We start from the raw sequence: 15,673 nt of genomic DNA, 5'->3' as shown, positions 1-15,673 counted from the left end.
ACTCTGCAGCAAGAGAAGCCACCGCAGTAAGAAGCCCATGCACCACAACAAAGAGTAGCCGCAGCTAGAGAGAAAGCCCACGCACAGCAATGCAGACCCAAAGCAGCCACAAAAAAAAAATTCCCAATTTTCTTCTTGCTTACCATAGTTTCTAAGTTTTCTGTAATGAACATGTCCAGTAGAGCTCTTTATTTATTTATTTTTTGGCCGCCGCCATGAGGCTGATGGGATCTTAGTTCCCCTGACCAGGAATCAAACCCAGGCCTAAGGCAGTGAAAGCACCGAGTCCTAATCTCTGGACCTCCAGGAAATTCCCAGTCTTTAAATTGTATCCATTTAACTGACTTAAATACACCCTGAAAGCTTCTGATGATCAGATTGTCTCTACTGCCCTCACCAGTTGACTATATGCTTGTAAGAGTAAATTATATTTGTTCCTAAGGCTGTTGCTATGGGGAAAAGTAAACATTAGGCGAGACACTATAAAAATCTAGGAGATTCCGCATTCAGATTGCTTTCATAAGTGCTCTTCACTTTAAAGATTTGCATATACAAAACCAAAAATAAACATACTTGAGTTAAAATACGTAAAGCATCTCTCATTTCGTTATGATAATCCTTGATATAATGACTTTTTGTTAAATCAACTGACCAAGTTTCAGTGTCAAATGCATTGGATAAAATTGCTCCAGCTGGATTACTTTGGTAGCAAATAATGAAATTAAAAGATTTAAATGGATGCGATCACAGCAATAGAATACATATCTTCTTCACAAAAAACTCCCTGTTACTGTATAAATCAAAGGATTACTGTAAGAGAAAAATGAATCCCTTCACCTGAGGCATAATACTGACCAAATGACTCAGTGCTCATGATATCTATGAAAGTTCAGAGGAATTTAATTGGATGTTTAAATTCCTAAGAAGCCAGAGAGAATAGGGCAAACGACAGTAGCAGATATATACGCTCTTCTTCCAAATAAAACGGAAAATACTGGAGGCATGCTTCTGGCTCAGGAGAATGGCACATAGTAGATGCTCAAGAGGCATTTGTTATTACTTGAATGAATGAAGTCCTGAAATTCACTGTATTGTAATGGCATCACAGAACCCTCCCCATCAAAGGTTTCCAGAGCCCTCAAACATGCCGTACGAGGGCTGCAGTGGATCCCTCCTGATCACTTTGGGTCCTTCTCTTCTGAGAACTGCACCCTGCCATCCCAGAGGGTGGGTTCCAGGGCCAAGTCTCTATTGCTCCACTTTGCCTCCCAAAGAGTCAATGGATTCCAAAGACACCTGAGTCAAGGTGGGTCAGATTCAATCTTCCCAGAATTTGAGACTTGGAATTAAGAGATATGAGAAGAGTGAGTGTGGGACTGCTATCCATAGAAAAGCCTGCTTGCAAGGTTTATGCTCTTGGTTGCTGGCTGGGAACTTGAATTTCAGGAATGGCCTCACCTGTCCCTAACTGATACCGGTGATCCACTGAGCCTCGACTGTTTGGGAGAACAAGGTAGTTTAGGCTGAATACCTGCTTTCCTTCTGGGAGTCTGGGATTTTGGCACATGCAGAGGGTGCTTATATGAACCTCTCCCAATAAAAACCCTGGGTGCCGAGTCTCTAATAGGATTCCCTGCGCAGGAACATTGCACGCATGTTGCTGTGTTTCTTGAAGAGGAGTGCATTCCGTGTGACCCCTCATGGGAGAACGCAGAAGGAAGCCTGCACGAAGGGTCTTCCAGACTCTTCCTGTGCCTTTTCCATTATGGTCCAGCTGTGCGTCCTTATCACATCACTGCAATAAACCTTAGCCATGAGTACAACTATAGACTGAGTGCCATGAGTCCCTTCTGGAGAATCTCTAAATGTGGGGTGGTCTTGAAAACCCCCAACACACATTATGGGTGACACAGGAGCTAAGTACCTTAACAGCTGTGCCTTATGGGGCCACACACAGCCTCTGCCAATATTCCCAGAGTTAGCTTTGGTTCACTCCCTTCTTGATTACTTGAAACGTTTTTCAGCTCTAGAAGATACCCTTGTACCCTTCAAATAAAGTCCCCTCTTTGCTTATGATAGCCAGAGTTGGTTTCTGCTACTTGTGACCAAAAGAACCTTAGCTAAAACAAGAGTAGAAAAACATCATGAGGGAATCCCTGGCGGTCCAGTGGTTAAGACTCTGTGCTTACAATGCAGGGAGTGGGGGTTCAATCCCTGGTCAGGGAACTAAGATCCCACGTGCCGTGCAGCCAAAACAAAAAAACAAATAAAAAACATTATGATGGGGATATCTACATCACTTTATTCTCTGCTGTAAGCAAACACGGTGGGGGCACTGGATAGTGTTGAATAGTATTTTATTTTCAGAAAGAAATGTGTTCATATTAACCAGCATAAAGTACACTGACAGATAACCTAAACTAAACTTAGTACTTCAACTGGAAGTCAATACAGTTCTCTTTCATCATCTGGTCATAAACAGCCTCCCCCCAAAATATCTAGATCCAATCCACAGTCTCTTTGCATTCAAGTCAGCATATGCTTAGAAAAAGTGGGAACATTGGCTATCTATAAAAACACTGACGACTCCAAGAAAGAGAACTCCATAACTGGAGTCTCATAAGCCCTATTTTTTTTTTTTTTTTGGCCGCACCGTGCGGCATGTGGGATCTTAGTTCCCTGACCAGGGATCGAAACCACGTCCCTTGCAATGGAAGTGTGGAGTCTTAACTACTGGACCGCCAGGGAAGTCCCCTCTTAAGCCCTATTAAAATGAGACGGGGACTTCCCTGGTGGCACAGTGGTTAAGAATCCAACTGCCATTGCAGGGGACACAGGTTCGATCCCTGGTCCTGGAAGATCCCACATGCCAAGGGACAACTAAGCCCGTGCTCCCCAATTACTGAGCCTGCGCTCTAGAGCCCGTGAGCCACAACTACTGAGCCTGCACACCACAGCTGCTGAAGCCCGCGCGCCCGAGCCCGTGCTCTGCAACAAGAGAAGCCACTGCAATGAGAAGCCCACACGCCGCAACTAGAGAAAGCCCACGCACAGCAACGAAGACCCAAATGCAGCCAAATACATAAATAAATGAACAACAGAAATGTATAGAAAATGAGACAGCTGCCACCAGCTTCAACTTAGGAACTTCATAGATAACCGTATCAAAAGGCAAGACTTGGTACCAGAATACTGTTATTATGAATTTTGTACAACAAACTCATACCTAGGCCATGCAGCTGAGTTCGTTTTACATCCTGTCTTCTCTTCCCATCTCAAACATGATATCGTTATAAGCTAAATTAATTTTGCCAGATAGTTCTTTCTGATTTTTTTTTGATGTTGGGGGTAGGAGTTTATTAATTAATTTATTTATTTTCTGCTGTGTTGGGTCTTCGTTTCTGTGCGAGGGCTTTCTCTAGTTGTGGCAAGAGGGGGCCACTCTTCATTGCAGTGCATGGGCCTCTCACTATCGTGGCCTCTCTTGTTGCAGAGCACAAGCTCCAGACGCACAGACTCAGTAGTTGTGGCTCACGGGCCTAGTTGCTCCGCGGCATGTGGGATCCTCCCAGACCAGGGCTCGAACCCGTGTCCCATGCATTAGTAGGCAGATTTTCAACCACTGCACCACCAGGGAAGCCCCAGATAGTTCTTTCTTGCAAAAAACCAAACTTTAAATAGAAACCTTGTTCTGGTCCTTTCCTTTTTTTTTTTTTTTGAGTTTCCTCTCTTAAATCATTGCAGAGATAGGTTAGCAACAGTCAACAGATTGATGATAAATGAGAGTGACCATTTACTGAGTACTAACTTGTGCTACACATTGTGCTGGATTTTTCACATACATCCTCTTATCTAATCCTATAACAGCCCTGAAATAGGTGCCCTTATCTGCAGAAGAGTTAACTGAGGCCCAAACAAGTTAAGTGACTTGCAGAAGACGACACTGGTAATGAAGAAGCTGGAATTTGAACTATTTGTACTCAGGTGTGCTTGATTTTAATCCAGTGTTTTACCCACTATACCATAACAAAAATTGAAAAGGAAAGTCCAAGACCTACAGCAAACAGGATGAGATAACTAGAAGTCAATGAAACATTTAAAAAATCATCTAAATTTTTTTGAAAATCTCTAATTCAATAAGATTTTCCCCAACTGTTTTTCCTATACCTCCAGTAAAGGCTCCTATTATTTCTTTTCTCTCTCTTTTTTTTTTTTGTCCACGCCACGCTGCTTGTGAGATCTTAGTTCCCCAACCCGGGACCGAACCCAGGCCCCAGCAGTGAAAGTGCCGAGTCCTAACAACTGGACTGACAGGGAATTCCCAAGGCTCCTATTATTTCTAATATGCAACATACCTGCAACCTCACTTCAGCTACTAAAGCTGATAGCCAAGATCAGCTTTAGTAACCACTAAACACTGTTTGGACTCTTACAGCTCCCATCTCCTAATGGTCTCTGAATTCTGCCATTTTCTAATAACCCAAATCCTTCATAATGAGATTTATGCCTATGAATCACTGGTCCTAAGCTGTTGCATTTCTATATACTAACAACTATCAGAAAAAGCAGTTAAGGAAACAACCCCATTTAGTGTCATACCAAAAAGATAAAAGACATATACTCGTAAAAGTATAAGACACTGATGAAAGAAATGGAAGATGACACAAACAGATGGAAAGATATACTATGGCCTGGGACTGGAAGAATTAATATTGTTAAAATGACCATACTTCCCAAGACAATTTACAGATTCAGTACAATTCCTATCAAAATACCAATGGCTTTTTTCACAGAACTAGAACAAATAATTCTAAAATGTATACGGAAACCCACCTCCATTTTAAATTAGGATTGTTGATAAATAAATTCAAGTTTACTTGGAAGTTGAGGTATACAGAAGTTAAAGTACAAGCTGTTTTACTAACAGCCAGCTACAAAGGACACTCATCACAGGTCAAATTTTAACTAGTGAAACCACTGCCATCCAAAAAGGTTACTACAAGCAAATCCAATATCTCTTCAAAGCCTTACTACAGTGAAAATCTTAGTAAATGAGGTAGTCATCCTATGCAGGCATTAATATTTGGCCAAGATAAACATATTAAGAAAGAAGGCTGATGAAGATCAAAGAGGAGGAGGGAGGCACCTTAACTATGACCATACCTCCTCCCATTTCTCTATGTCACCTTGGATGTGGGAGGATGCCTTGTGTCCATTTTCAGTAGGGTTTGTCCTTTGATTCATTTTGCCAATACCAAAAGTTAATGTACATGATCCATCCCACTAACTCAGTCATTCCTCTCAACAAAGATGGTACCCTTTAGGACAACTGGTAGGCATTATGAAAGAGACTAAAGCTGGGACTTAGCTGGCAGTCCAGTGCTTCAGACTCTGTGCTCCTGCGCTCCCAATGCAGTGGGCACCTCCCAATGCAGGGGGCATGGGTTTGATTCTTGGTCGGGGAACTAAGATCCTGCATGCTGCACAGCGAGGCCGAAAGAAAAAAAGACTAAAGCCAATTAAACTGTGTCCTTGGCCTCATCAGCCTCCTATAATTAATAGAACAGACCATAAGCACACAGTTAAACAGAATTTAAGGAAAAACCCAATGAATCTTAATCGTCTTCATCAGCAAAAAATAAGTTATTCCTTCTTCTAGAACATGGTAATACAGTATATTACCCTATATATAAAGTGCTTCTTTTCTTAGTTCTTGGTGTTATGGTTGTACGTGCAAAATTCAAATGTACTAAATGTCACAAAGAAATTGCATATACAGAACCCTATTTCCACTTCTTAGCAGGAATCAGTCATTTAATAAGTATTTAGTTAAGTGTAGAGCTGAAAGGAATATAAGACAAGGTCTTTACTAGGCAGGATCTTACAATGTAAATGAGAAGATGATCCCCGCACAAAACTGCACACAATTAGAAAAAGTTGAATACAGTCCAAGGGGTGGGCCCCATACTGAGAGTTAAGGGAATTCAGATTAGGATAGCCTGGGGTTGTCTGGAAAGGTGTCACGGAGGACTTGGGAATGGAGCTGGACTGTGGAGAGTGAGTAAGAAGTGGAAAGGCACAAAGCGAAGAAGAGATCTGGAAAGTGGGGGAATTTATGTTGGAAAGAGGTAAGAAAGAATACAGGTCAAGAAACATGAAGGACATTGAGTAGCAACCTAAAGAACCGGGATTTTATTTTGAGAGGCAAAGTAGAGAGAGCCTTTGGGGACCTGAGTAAGAAAGTGACTCAGTTAAACCAATGTTTTAGAAAGACTGGACTAAGCTGGAAGGGAACTAGGCTATAAATTATAAAACCATTTGTTGTAAAGCAGAAACTAACACACCATCGTAAAGTAATTATACTCCAATAAAGATGTTAAAAAAAAAATTATAATACCAGCTAGGCTAGCAGTTTTACCTCTTTGAAGTCATGGATCTCTTTGGGAATGTGATGAAAGCTATGGGCCCTCAGCCTAGAAACAGACACGCACACAGAGTTGTGCAAAGTACACAGACCCCCTGAAACCTTCTCATAGGGTTCCATGGACCCAGGTTAAGAACCCTTGAATTAAACTTTTTTTTTTTTTTGGTAGCAGGCCAGAATTAAACACCTAGACTAGGATCCTAGTTAGTGAAAATATGAAGAAAGCAAGGCTTTGAGAAATAGAGTGCTCAAAATGTGACAGGAAGTACAAGGTGAAAAAGCTGCTTGCCCCAGATTGTTAAAGTACATCTGTAGCAGAGACTATTATAACTCCCAACATCCATTTTCCCTTCTCTTTTATGGTAACAGATAGTTGAGTATATGACCACCCAGAATAAGGATACCCTTTCCAGCCTTCCCTGCAGCCAGGGTGGCCATATGACTATGTTCTGGCCAATGACAGGACAGTAGAAATGATGTTTCAACTTCTGGGTCTTACCCTTAAAGGGATGGTGTTCTCTTCCCCTCCCGCTTTTCCTCCCTCTTGCTGGCCAGTATGTGGCTATAGTGGTGAGCTATCCTGGACCAGAGTTGAAAGCAACACCCGCAGGGTGGCGAAGAAACAACGTAGAAGAAACTTGAACCCCTACAGCTTTGCAGAGCAGAGCTGTCATACCAGCTCAGACTTCTACTTATTTTATTCAACCCACTGGTATTCCGGGTCTCTGGCACAGCCCCTGAACACATCCTATCCAATATTGAATTTGCTACCAGAGGTGGGCTGCTGCTATAACAGAACCTAAAATGTATATGACGCTGGCTTAGCAGTCAGGTGGCAGGTACCAAGGACCCAGGTATTTCAGACTAGAAAGCTGAAGCAGTGTTATGTTATCTGACAAAACATTTGGTAAAACTGTCACTTGCGATATCTTGAAAGGCAGGCTGCATGCCCATGGAGCCTGTAGCTCAGCAGTCTGTGTTCATTGTTTCTTGTCACTTTCAGGAAAGCCCCAGAAGAAAGGTGAGGTCAAGGAGGAGCTAGTTCATCAGCAAGAAGAGATGGAGGGAAATTCACTCCACTACTGGGAGATTTTCTCCATCTGTGGCCTCAGTACCTAGAGGGCAGACCCAGCCAAGTTTGGAAGAGTAGAAGCAATTAGTAAAGGTAGTTCTGAAGAGGCTGTCTTAGCCCAGATAGGAGAAAAGACAAAACCCCTTTTTAAGTACCTTCTAGTAAGCATTATCTGTTAGATGATGAAAGCCAGCTGAGCCTTCAATATCACACAAAGGGTTTTGCCTTCCCACTACAGCATATTAGTTGAGATGGTCTCAAAATAAACACCATTAAATTTAGGGAGTTGAGTGGGTAGAAGCAGTACATAAAAGACCAGGGTTTTCAGGCTTAAAAACTAGGCCCGGATGAGCTCTTTGACTGTGGGCAACTTGCTCATGGAATGACTAGAAGCAAAAAGCCAAAAAGCAAAAAGCAAAAAGAGTGCGGTCCTAGGAATTTTATTTAAGAAACTGAACTGCCAGGCTTCCCTGGTGGTGCAGTGGTTAAGAATCCGCCTGCCAATTCAGGGGACATGTGTTTGAGCCCTGGTCCGGGAGGATCCCACATGCCGTGGAGCAACTAAACCCGTGTGCCACAACTACTGAGCCTGCGCTCTAGAGCCCGTGAGCCACGACTACCAAAGCCCGTGCGCCTAGAGCCCGTGCTGCACAACAAGAGAAGCCACTGCAATGAGAAGACCACGTACCACAACGAAGAGTAGCCCCTGCTCACCGCAACTAGAGAAAGTCCACGTGCAGCAATGAAGACCCAATGCAGCCAAAAATAAATAAATAAAATAAATTTTTTAAAAACCTGAATTGCCAAAGAAATCCCAACTCCAAATCTTAAAAAAATGGTACAAATGAGCTTATTTACAAAACAGAAATAGAGTCACAGATGTAGAAAACAAACCTAGGGTTACCAAGGGGGAAATGGGGTGGGGGAGGATAAATTGGGAGATTGGGATTGACATATATACACTACTACATATAAAATAGATAACTAATAAGAACCTGCTGTACAGCACAGGGAACTCTACTGAATACTCTGTAGTGACCTATATGGGAAAAGAATCTAAAAAAGAGTGGATAGGGCTTCCCTGGTGGCGCAGCGGTTGGGAGTCCGCCTGCCGATGCGGGGGACGCGGGTTCGTGCCCCGGTCCGGGAAGATCCCACGTGCCGCGGAGCGGCTGGGCCCGTAAGGCATGGCCGCTGAGCCTGCGCGTCCGGAGCCTGTGCTCCGCAACGGGAGCGGCCACAACAGTGAGAGGCCCGCGTATCCCCCCCAAAAAAAATAAAAAATAAATAAATAAGTAATTAAAAAGAGTGGATATGTATATGTATAACTGATTCACTTTGCTGTACAGCAGAAAGCAACACAACATTGTAAATCAACTACACTCCAATAAAAATTAATTTAAAAAATAAAAATAAATAAAATAAAAAACTGAACTGCCAAAGGAATCCCAACTCTGGCCAGAAAAAAAAAAAAATCCGTAATTGATGACTACCTAAAGTAACTCTCAGGCTCCTAACTTCATCAAAATAAAGTAGACCATGAAAGGTGTGCAGCCCCCCAAGGAGGGCACACTCCCCAATGCCCTCAGAAGATACAGGTTAAAGAAGAACCCATAAGGCAAGACCAGGGGAAGGGACGGGGGCAGAGTTGAGGGGCCAGATAATCTAGTGAATTTACCACTCTGCCACATCAAGGGACTTTATCATTCCTACCCAACAGGACTTGATAACTGGTCTGAACCAGTGGCTGCTATAGATTCCTCATTCTTTCCTTTTGCGGATGGGAGTTTCCTTTATACATCGAATGTGTATATATTCAGGATAGATGGCAGTTCATAAAATTCCAGACTCCAAGGAGCCACAGCCAGAGCTGCTGGAGAGGCCTGCACATTCTTCAGAGATAATGGACTTTGAGCTGGATTCAGGAATTGAATGGAGGACGGAGGAAGTGAGTACATTCTATGTGTGGGAAGAAAAACTTAGGATATTTGAATGGCCAAAGGGGCCGAGCATGGTGATTACTAATTATTTTCCAACATCTATTTTCCTCTTCTCTCTCAAAATAATTTTTAACTGGAAGGTAGCCAGCCTGAGTAAAGACTATGCTTTCCAGTCTCCCTTGCAGGTATGTATAGATGTGTGACCAAGCTCTTTGGATGTGAGCTATACGCAAACTCCTTTCCTATTCTCCTACACAGCCTAGTAGGAGTAGTATCTATAAAAAGAGTTTTTACAAAATGATGTGATAAGTTCTGAAACAGAAAAAAAGAAAGAACTGTCACAGATCTACATGGAATGATAATTTTGAAGAAAGTTACAAAACGGCCCACTTGCCTCTAAGTTTTATTCAGAGTATTGAAAAAAGATACAAGGAAAAAATTCCTTAAGTCAGATCCCATAACTGCAACAAACAACTATTTCTCAGTATTGACTTTACTCTCTCCTCTCAGTACAACACAATATTGTACCCTTAGCCTGCAGTTCCAACTCAATACTGAACTTTCAAAGTTCACCAAGGATCCCACAATACAGCAAGTTCATTGCTAGGAGGGGTGGGGAGGCACAAGTTGGTGATGAGGCAAGAGAGAAGATCATATACAGATAAAATCAACCCCAGAGATATTTTTTCAAACCACACCAGCCCAAAGCTCCCTGGATGATTTGGATACAGTCTGGCCATTGGGAACCACCAGCCCAGACTTTTCCCAGGCAAAGATTAATTCTCATAGGCCAGGCTGTTAACAGGAATCAAACAGAGACCCTGCAGTGACGAAAAACCTCAAATAAGATCACAATAATTGCACACTGAGCACACACTAGTGAGTTCTTAATTGAAGGAGAGATTGTGAAATACATCTTACACATACATCCCTTATGATTATAACAGTGTTTGGCCACGGTGGCCACGGACGTCCTGCTAGAGAATTACCTAGAGTGACATAAAAATACAAATTCCTGAACCTCATCTCAGGCCACTGAATGAGAACTAGGGTGGGGTTTGGGGGAGGGGAGAGGGAGGCTGGCCTGGGAGCTAGCATTTTAACATCATGCAGAGTGATCTGAATGCACGCTTCAGTTTGAGGACAATTGGCATATAAAATTCTGGGCACTCAATTTGTCAAGTGAAATAAGATACCTGTAGTCTTACTCTCAAGGGATTAGCAATCTAGCTGGTCAAAATCCTGTCCCTAAAGAAACCCGCTAGACTCAAGAAGGAGAATCAGTTTTATTCTAAATGTCCCCTGGAATCAAAAGCAAAATATTGAGGTTCCAGTGTGTGATGTACTGCTCAAAGGTCAGGTGCTTAGATGATGAAGGGGCTCCTAATTGTTAATCCAATAACTGGATCAAAACTGCCAGATGACCTTCCTCTAATAATCGATCTGTGTTCATCTTCTATTCTGTGATGATGAATAAAGATACAATAACTTTGGAGCATAAACCAAATACTCAAAATTAATCTCTAGCATATGAGGATGCAGCAGATCTTCCAAAAACTGATATTCGTGTCTCCTAATACATTAAAACCTGAGTAACACGTTTCTAAATTCAGCAAAGAGTTCTAAACTCTGAAATTAAAGAGGCTACACAGAGGAGACAAACGGATAATAAATACCATGCTGTGGTCCAAGACCATCTACTAACTGCCCTCTTCACCCTAGTCACAGTCGCGATCCCCACACATCCCGGCTCACACCAGCTTTGGAGATGGCCCTGGAAATGTATCCTTGGGTGAACTCCAGGAGCTGGGATATCTTAGAACTTTTCTTTTCCTGCAGCCCCGACTCCGCAAAGAGCTAAGTTCTTACACGTTTTACGACCAAGGAATGGAAAAGACAAGAGCTCACAAAACCATTCTGTGACCCCGACCCCGACAATATGCACGCCTGTCCGCCTCTGCTCCCTCGCCTCACCTTCCTCCCCACCCTCCTGCTCGCACACTGAGGCCCCTAGAAGCCCCAACTATCAAAAGCAGCCCACCTCAGGCCAGGCAGGAAGGCCCCCTGCCTCCCCGGGCCCCACGCCCACCGCCCGGGCCCAATCCCTGACCTGGGGGGCGCGCCAGGCCGCCCTGGGGCTCCCGGCTCTCGGGCTTCCTCGGCGGGTAGCCGTAGACACCCCTCTCTGTCTGGTAGCCGCGCCGGAGGAGGAGCGGAGGGGCCCGACCGAGGCCCAGTCTTGCTGCTGCCACAGTGGCCAAAGCCATGTCCCGCCAGGCCCCCCGGGGCCCAGAGACTTCTGCGGGAGGTCTAGAGGTGGCGTCCACAGGGTGGTAGCTCCTGGAACCCCACCGCGTGGGAGGGGAGAGGAGGGAGGGGGTAGGCGAGGGGAAGCCCCGCCTTCGAGACAACGCCCCCAGTTCTGATTGGCCAGGACCGGCCCTCGGAGCCAATCTAGATCAGCGGCCTTCAAAGCGAAGCCACGCCCCGGGATCCGCTGGGACTCGCGCGGTCCTAGAGGCTGAGGGTAGCGCTGGATTGGGGAAAATGGGGAGTGTTGAGCAGAGCGTTACCGGCTTTCTGGTATACACCTTGATATACCTGTATATGCTGCGGTCTCCCACCAGGAGTGATCACCCATCACCCCTCTCCTGGAAGCCCTAGAGCACATCCTCACACACACGATTCAGTCTCCTACAGAAAGGAAAAATTAGCGACAGGGTGCATGAAAAGTGGCTGGGACTCAAACCAAGGGACTTGGTTTGAAGGAAAGCTCATAGGAAGTAACCAGAAAATCAACATTCCCCCTCCATTTGCATTTTTGTAAGAAACATTGAGGGAGAAAGAATAAAATAGGGGAGAAGGAGCCTGTACGAAAGCGAAGGAATAGGAGTGAAGAGAAAGGGGACGCGGAAGATTTCATGTGGAGTGAGGTAAATGTGCAAGGTGAGGGGCACACCAAGGAGAGGGGCAAGCATGAGCACAGAAGCCTGGGAGAGGATGCAAGGCATTGCAAGTGATTCCAAGAGGCCGGTGAATTGGGTGTGTATTGAGAGATGGGAGTGGAAAGGTAGATAAAGGATAACTGCGGGATTAAAAGAGTTTTCAGTAAAAAAAGAAGGAAGTAATTACGAGATCAATGTCCCTTTATATCCCAGAGAAGGGGATCTCCAATCTCCCACAGTGACAAGATTAGCCTTGGACAGGAACAAGGGCACTTCGTAGAATATAAGAGGAAAGGCAGAGCATAAGCGTATCTATTTTGGTAGGCTGATAGATTTAATCATGGAAGGACGATGAAGTTCTTTTCTGCTTCTATTTTTTTTGGTGAACTATTAAGCAAGATGAACAGCAGAAAGTGGGAGTGAAAAGACATGGGAGGACGTCCGAAAGGGATACAAAGGTATGAAGCAGTGAGATGGGAAAGTGAACAGACCCAGAAATGTCATGATTTGGGGGATGCCAAGAGCCCACTGAAGCTTGTGGTTATGGACTTGACTCAGACAAGACAGAGTGATTGTGAGTTTTCTTCCAGATATGTTCAGCTCCTTTTGCAGGTGTAGGTTAGGCAGGAGTTGTATTTAACTAAGGATGGATTTTTGCCTGGCAGGTATGATGGAGAGATGGGGCAAGGGAGAATTCATAGCACTGAGCCATGCAGTCCAGGCTGGAGAAGTTGAAGGGAGGCTCATATTGAAAAGTTGATTGGATCAGGGGACTGAATGTACCAGGGGCAAAAGAGTGCACAGTTGGAGTGGGGATTCTCATGTAGGTGAACTGGTGATCTCACTGACTGACATTTGAAGTTGGGACTTTGGGTGGGAGGCAAAAATTTGAATCAATTTCTTTTCTTTCTTTCTTTTTTTTGGCCACGCGGCATGCAGGATCTTACTTCCCCTACCAGGGATCCAACCTGTGCCCTCTGCAGTGGAAGCACAGAGTCCTAACCACTGGACTGCCAGGGAAGTCTCTGGAATAAATTTCTTGAGGCCTGTGGACCTCGGATAAGAATTCTTGATGTGGATTGGCAAAGTTCATAATGTTTCAAAAAGTTTGCTGGCACACTGTTTTGTTAAATATATGATAAATAGGCACTCTTATACATTGCTAGTGGAAATGTAAAATGGTACAAACTCTATAGAGGGAAAACTGTCAATATCTTACAAAATTAGAAATGCACATTTCATTTAACCCAGTGATTCCGCTTCTAGGAATTTGAAAGTCTAGGATAGACTTTCATACACACACTCAAACACAATTATGTGTGTACAAGAATATTCACTGTTGTATTGTCTATAACTTAAATTTTAAAAGATTGTGAGTATCCTAAATATCAAAAAATAAGAGATTAAATAAGTTACACTACTTCCTTACAACAGACTACTACAGAGTCATAAAAAATGAAGCAGCTCATTATGCCTTGAATTGGAACAATTCCTAAGATATATTTTTAAGTGAAAAAAAGCAAGAGCAGAGAGCAATATGCATAGAATGCCTATATTAGAGCATTAAAATATATAGACTTTAAAAATTTGTGGGACTTCCCTGGTGGCTCAGTGGTTAAGAATCTGCCTGCCAGTGCAGGGGACACGGGTTTGGGCCCTGGTCCAGGAAGATCCCACATGCCATGGAGCAACTAAGCCCGTGTGCCACAACTAGTGAGCCTGCACTCTAGAGCCCGTGAACCACAACTACTGAAGCCCACACGCCGAGAACCCATGCTCCGCAATAAGAGAAGCCACCCAGTGAGAAGCCCGCACACCGCAACAAAGAGCAGCCCCACTCACCGTAACTAGAGAAAGCCCATGTGCAGCAATGAAGAACCAATAAAGACAAAAATTAATTAATTAATTAGTTAATTAATTAATTTTAAAAAATTTGTAAAGGTAACTATACACACGTATATGTGTGTGCATAAATATGTATTTCTTTATGCATAGAGCATCTCTTGAAGAAGATGCTGGAAATTATTGCCTCTGAGGAGGGGAATTGTTAGACTGGGGATGGGGAGGGCAGAAGTTTTACTTCTCACTTTTGTAATTTTTGAACTTTGCTACATTTGTGTTTTTCAAAACATAAGTTAAAAATCACTATTTAATTTTTTTTCAAAACTTTGTATCTCCTACCCAAGATTTAATATTTTCAATACTTCCCTTTGGAAGGGAAACTATTGCAATCTCTTTTTTTTTTTTTTTTTTTTTTAGTGGTACGCGGGCCTCTCACTGTTGTGGCCTCTCCCATTGCGCAGCGCAGGCTCCGGACGCGCAGGCTCCGGACGCGCAGGCTCCGGACGCGCAGGCTCAACGGCCATGGCTCACGGGCCCAGCAGCTCTGCGGCACGTGGGATCTTCCCGGACCGGGGCACGAACCCGCGTCCCCTGCATCGGCAGGCGGATTCTCAACCACTGCGCCACCAGGGAAGCCCGCAATCTCTTTTTAAAGAGGTCTTGAGGTTTTGAGCTGCAGCACCCATGAGAAATGGGCATCAAAAGACATGCACAAGAATGTTCATAACAACTTTATTATAAATAAATAAATATTTATTATATTGTTTATTTATAATATAATTTTTAAAAATTTAAGTATCAACATTGAAATAAAATTGTGGATAGCAACACTTTCAATGCAGTCCTTCCATCCAGAAGGCACTCAATAAATATTGCTGAAAGAAGGAAAAAAGGAGGAAAGGAAGAAAAATAAAATGAAAGAAAAAAATATTTTCTAGCTCTGCGCCCCTAAAGTCTACAAGCAGTGGCCAGTCCGGTGGTAATAAGCTATCCTAATAACCAGACTGTCATCTCTAAATATCATTTTTTACACTAAAATGAGACATGGCTGACACCATATCAAACCCGATCACAGGACAAGTGTGAGGAGGAATGAAAGTGCCCACTGAATTTTGCAATATGAGAGCGTAAGTGACTTTACCAAAAGCAGTTTTCACTGTGTAGTAGGTGCAGAAACCAGACCAGGGTGAGAGGAGAAGGGAATCGAAGGTGAGGAAGTGGAGATGGTGTGGGCAGACAATGGTTTTGAGAAACTTCACTCTGAAAGGGAGCAGAATGAATTATACAGCCGATGTGATGAGTGAGGTATTTTTGTTCCTTTACATTACTTATCTATTTATTTCGCCACACCATGTGGCTTGCTGGATCTTAGTTCCCCAACCAGGGGACCAGGGATTGAACCCAGGCCCCTGGCAGTGGAAGCACAGGGTCCTAACCACTGGACCGCCAG

At 43.7% G+C, this 15,673-nt stretch overlaps 1 protein-coding gene across 3 annotated transcripts in view; it reads right to left on the bottom strand.

Moving 5' to 3' along the window:
* The window catches only part of DHTKD1 (dehydrogenase E1 and transketolase domain containing 1), a 56,605-nt gene extending 44,800 nt beyond the window's left edge, over positions 1-11,805 (bottom strand). For 2 of the 3 annotated variants that reach the window (XM_067030265.1, XM_067030266.1), the window contains exon 1: positions 11,547-11,801. In XM_067030265.1, the coding sequence (XP_066886366.1) occupies positions 11,547-11,703 (157 nt within the window). In that variant the 5' untranslated portion in view covers positions 11,704-11,801. Of the gene's footprint in view, positions 1-11,546 lie in introns of all 3 variants that reach the window. The other variant, XM_059056677.2, reaches the window with a different exon arrangement.
* Between the last annotated feature and the right edge of the window lie 3,868 nt (positions 11,806-15,673).

This window comes from Kogia breviceps, chromosome 3, assembly GCF_026419965.1.
Source record: "Kogia breviceps isolate mKogBre1 chromosome 3, mKogBre1 haplotype 1, whole genome shotgun sequence".
NCBI lineage: Eukaryota > Metazoa > Chordata > Mammalia > Artiodactyla > Physeteridae > Kogia > Kogia breviceps.
The sequence above is the reverse complement of the archived record's forward strand: the minus strand, read 5'-3'. Positions and strand labels throughout refer to the sequence as shown.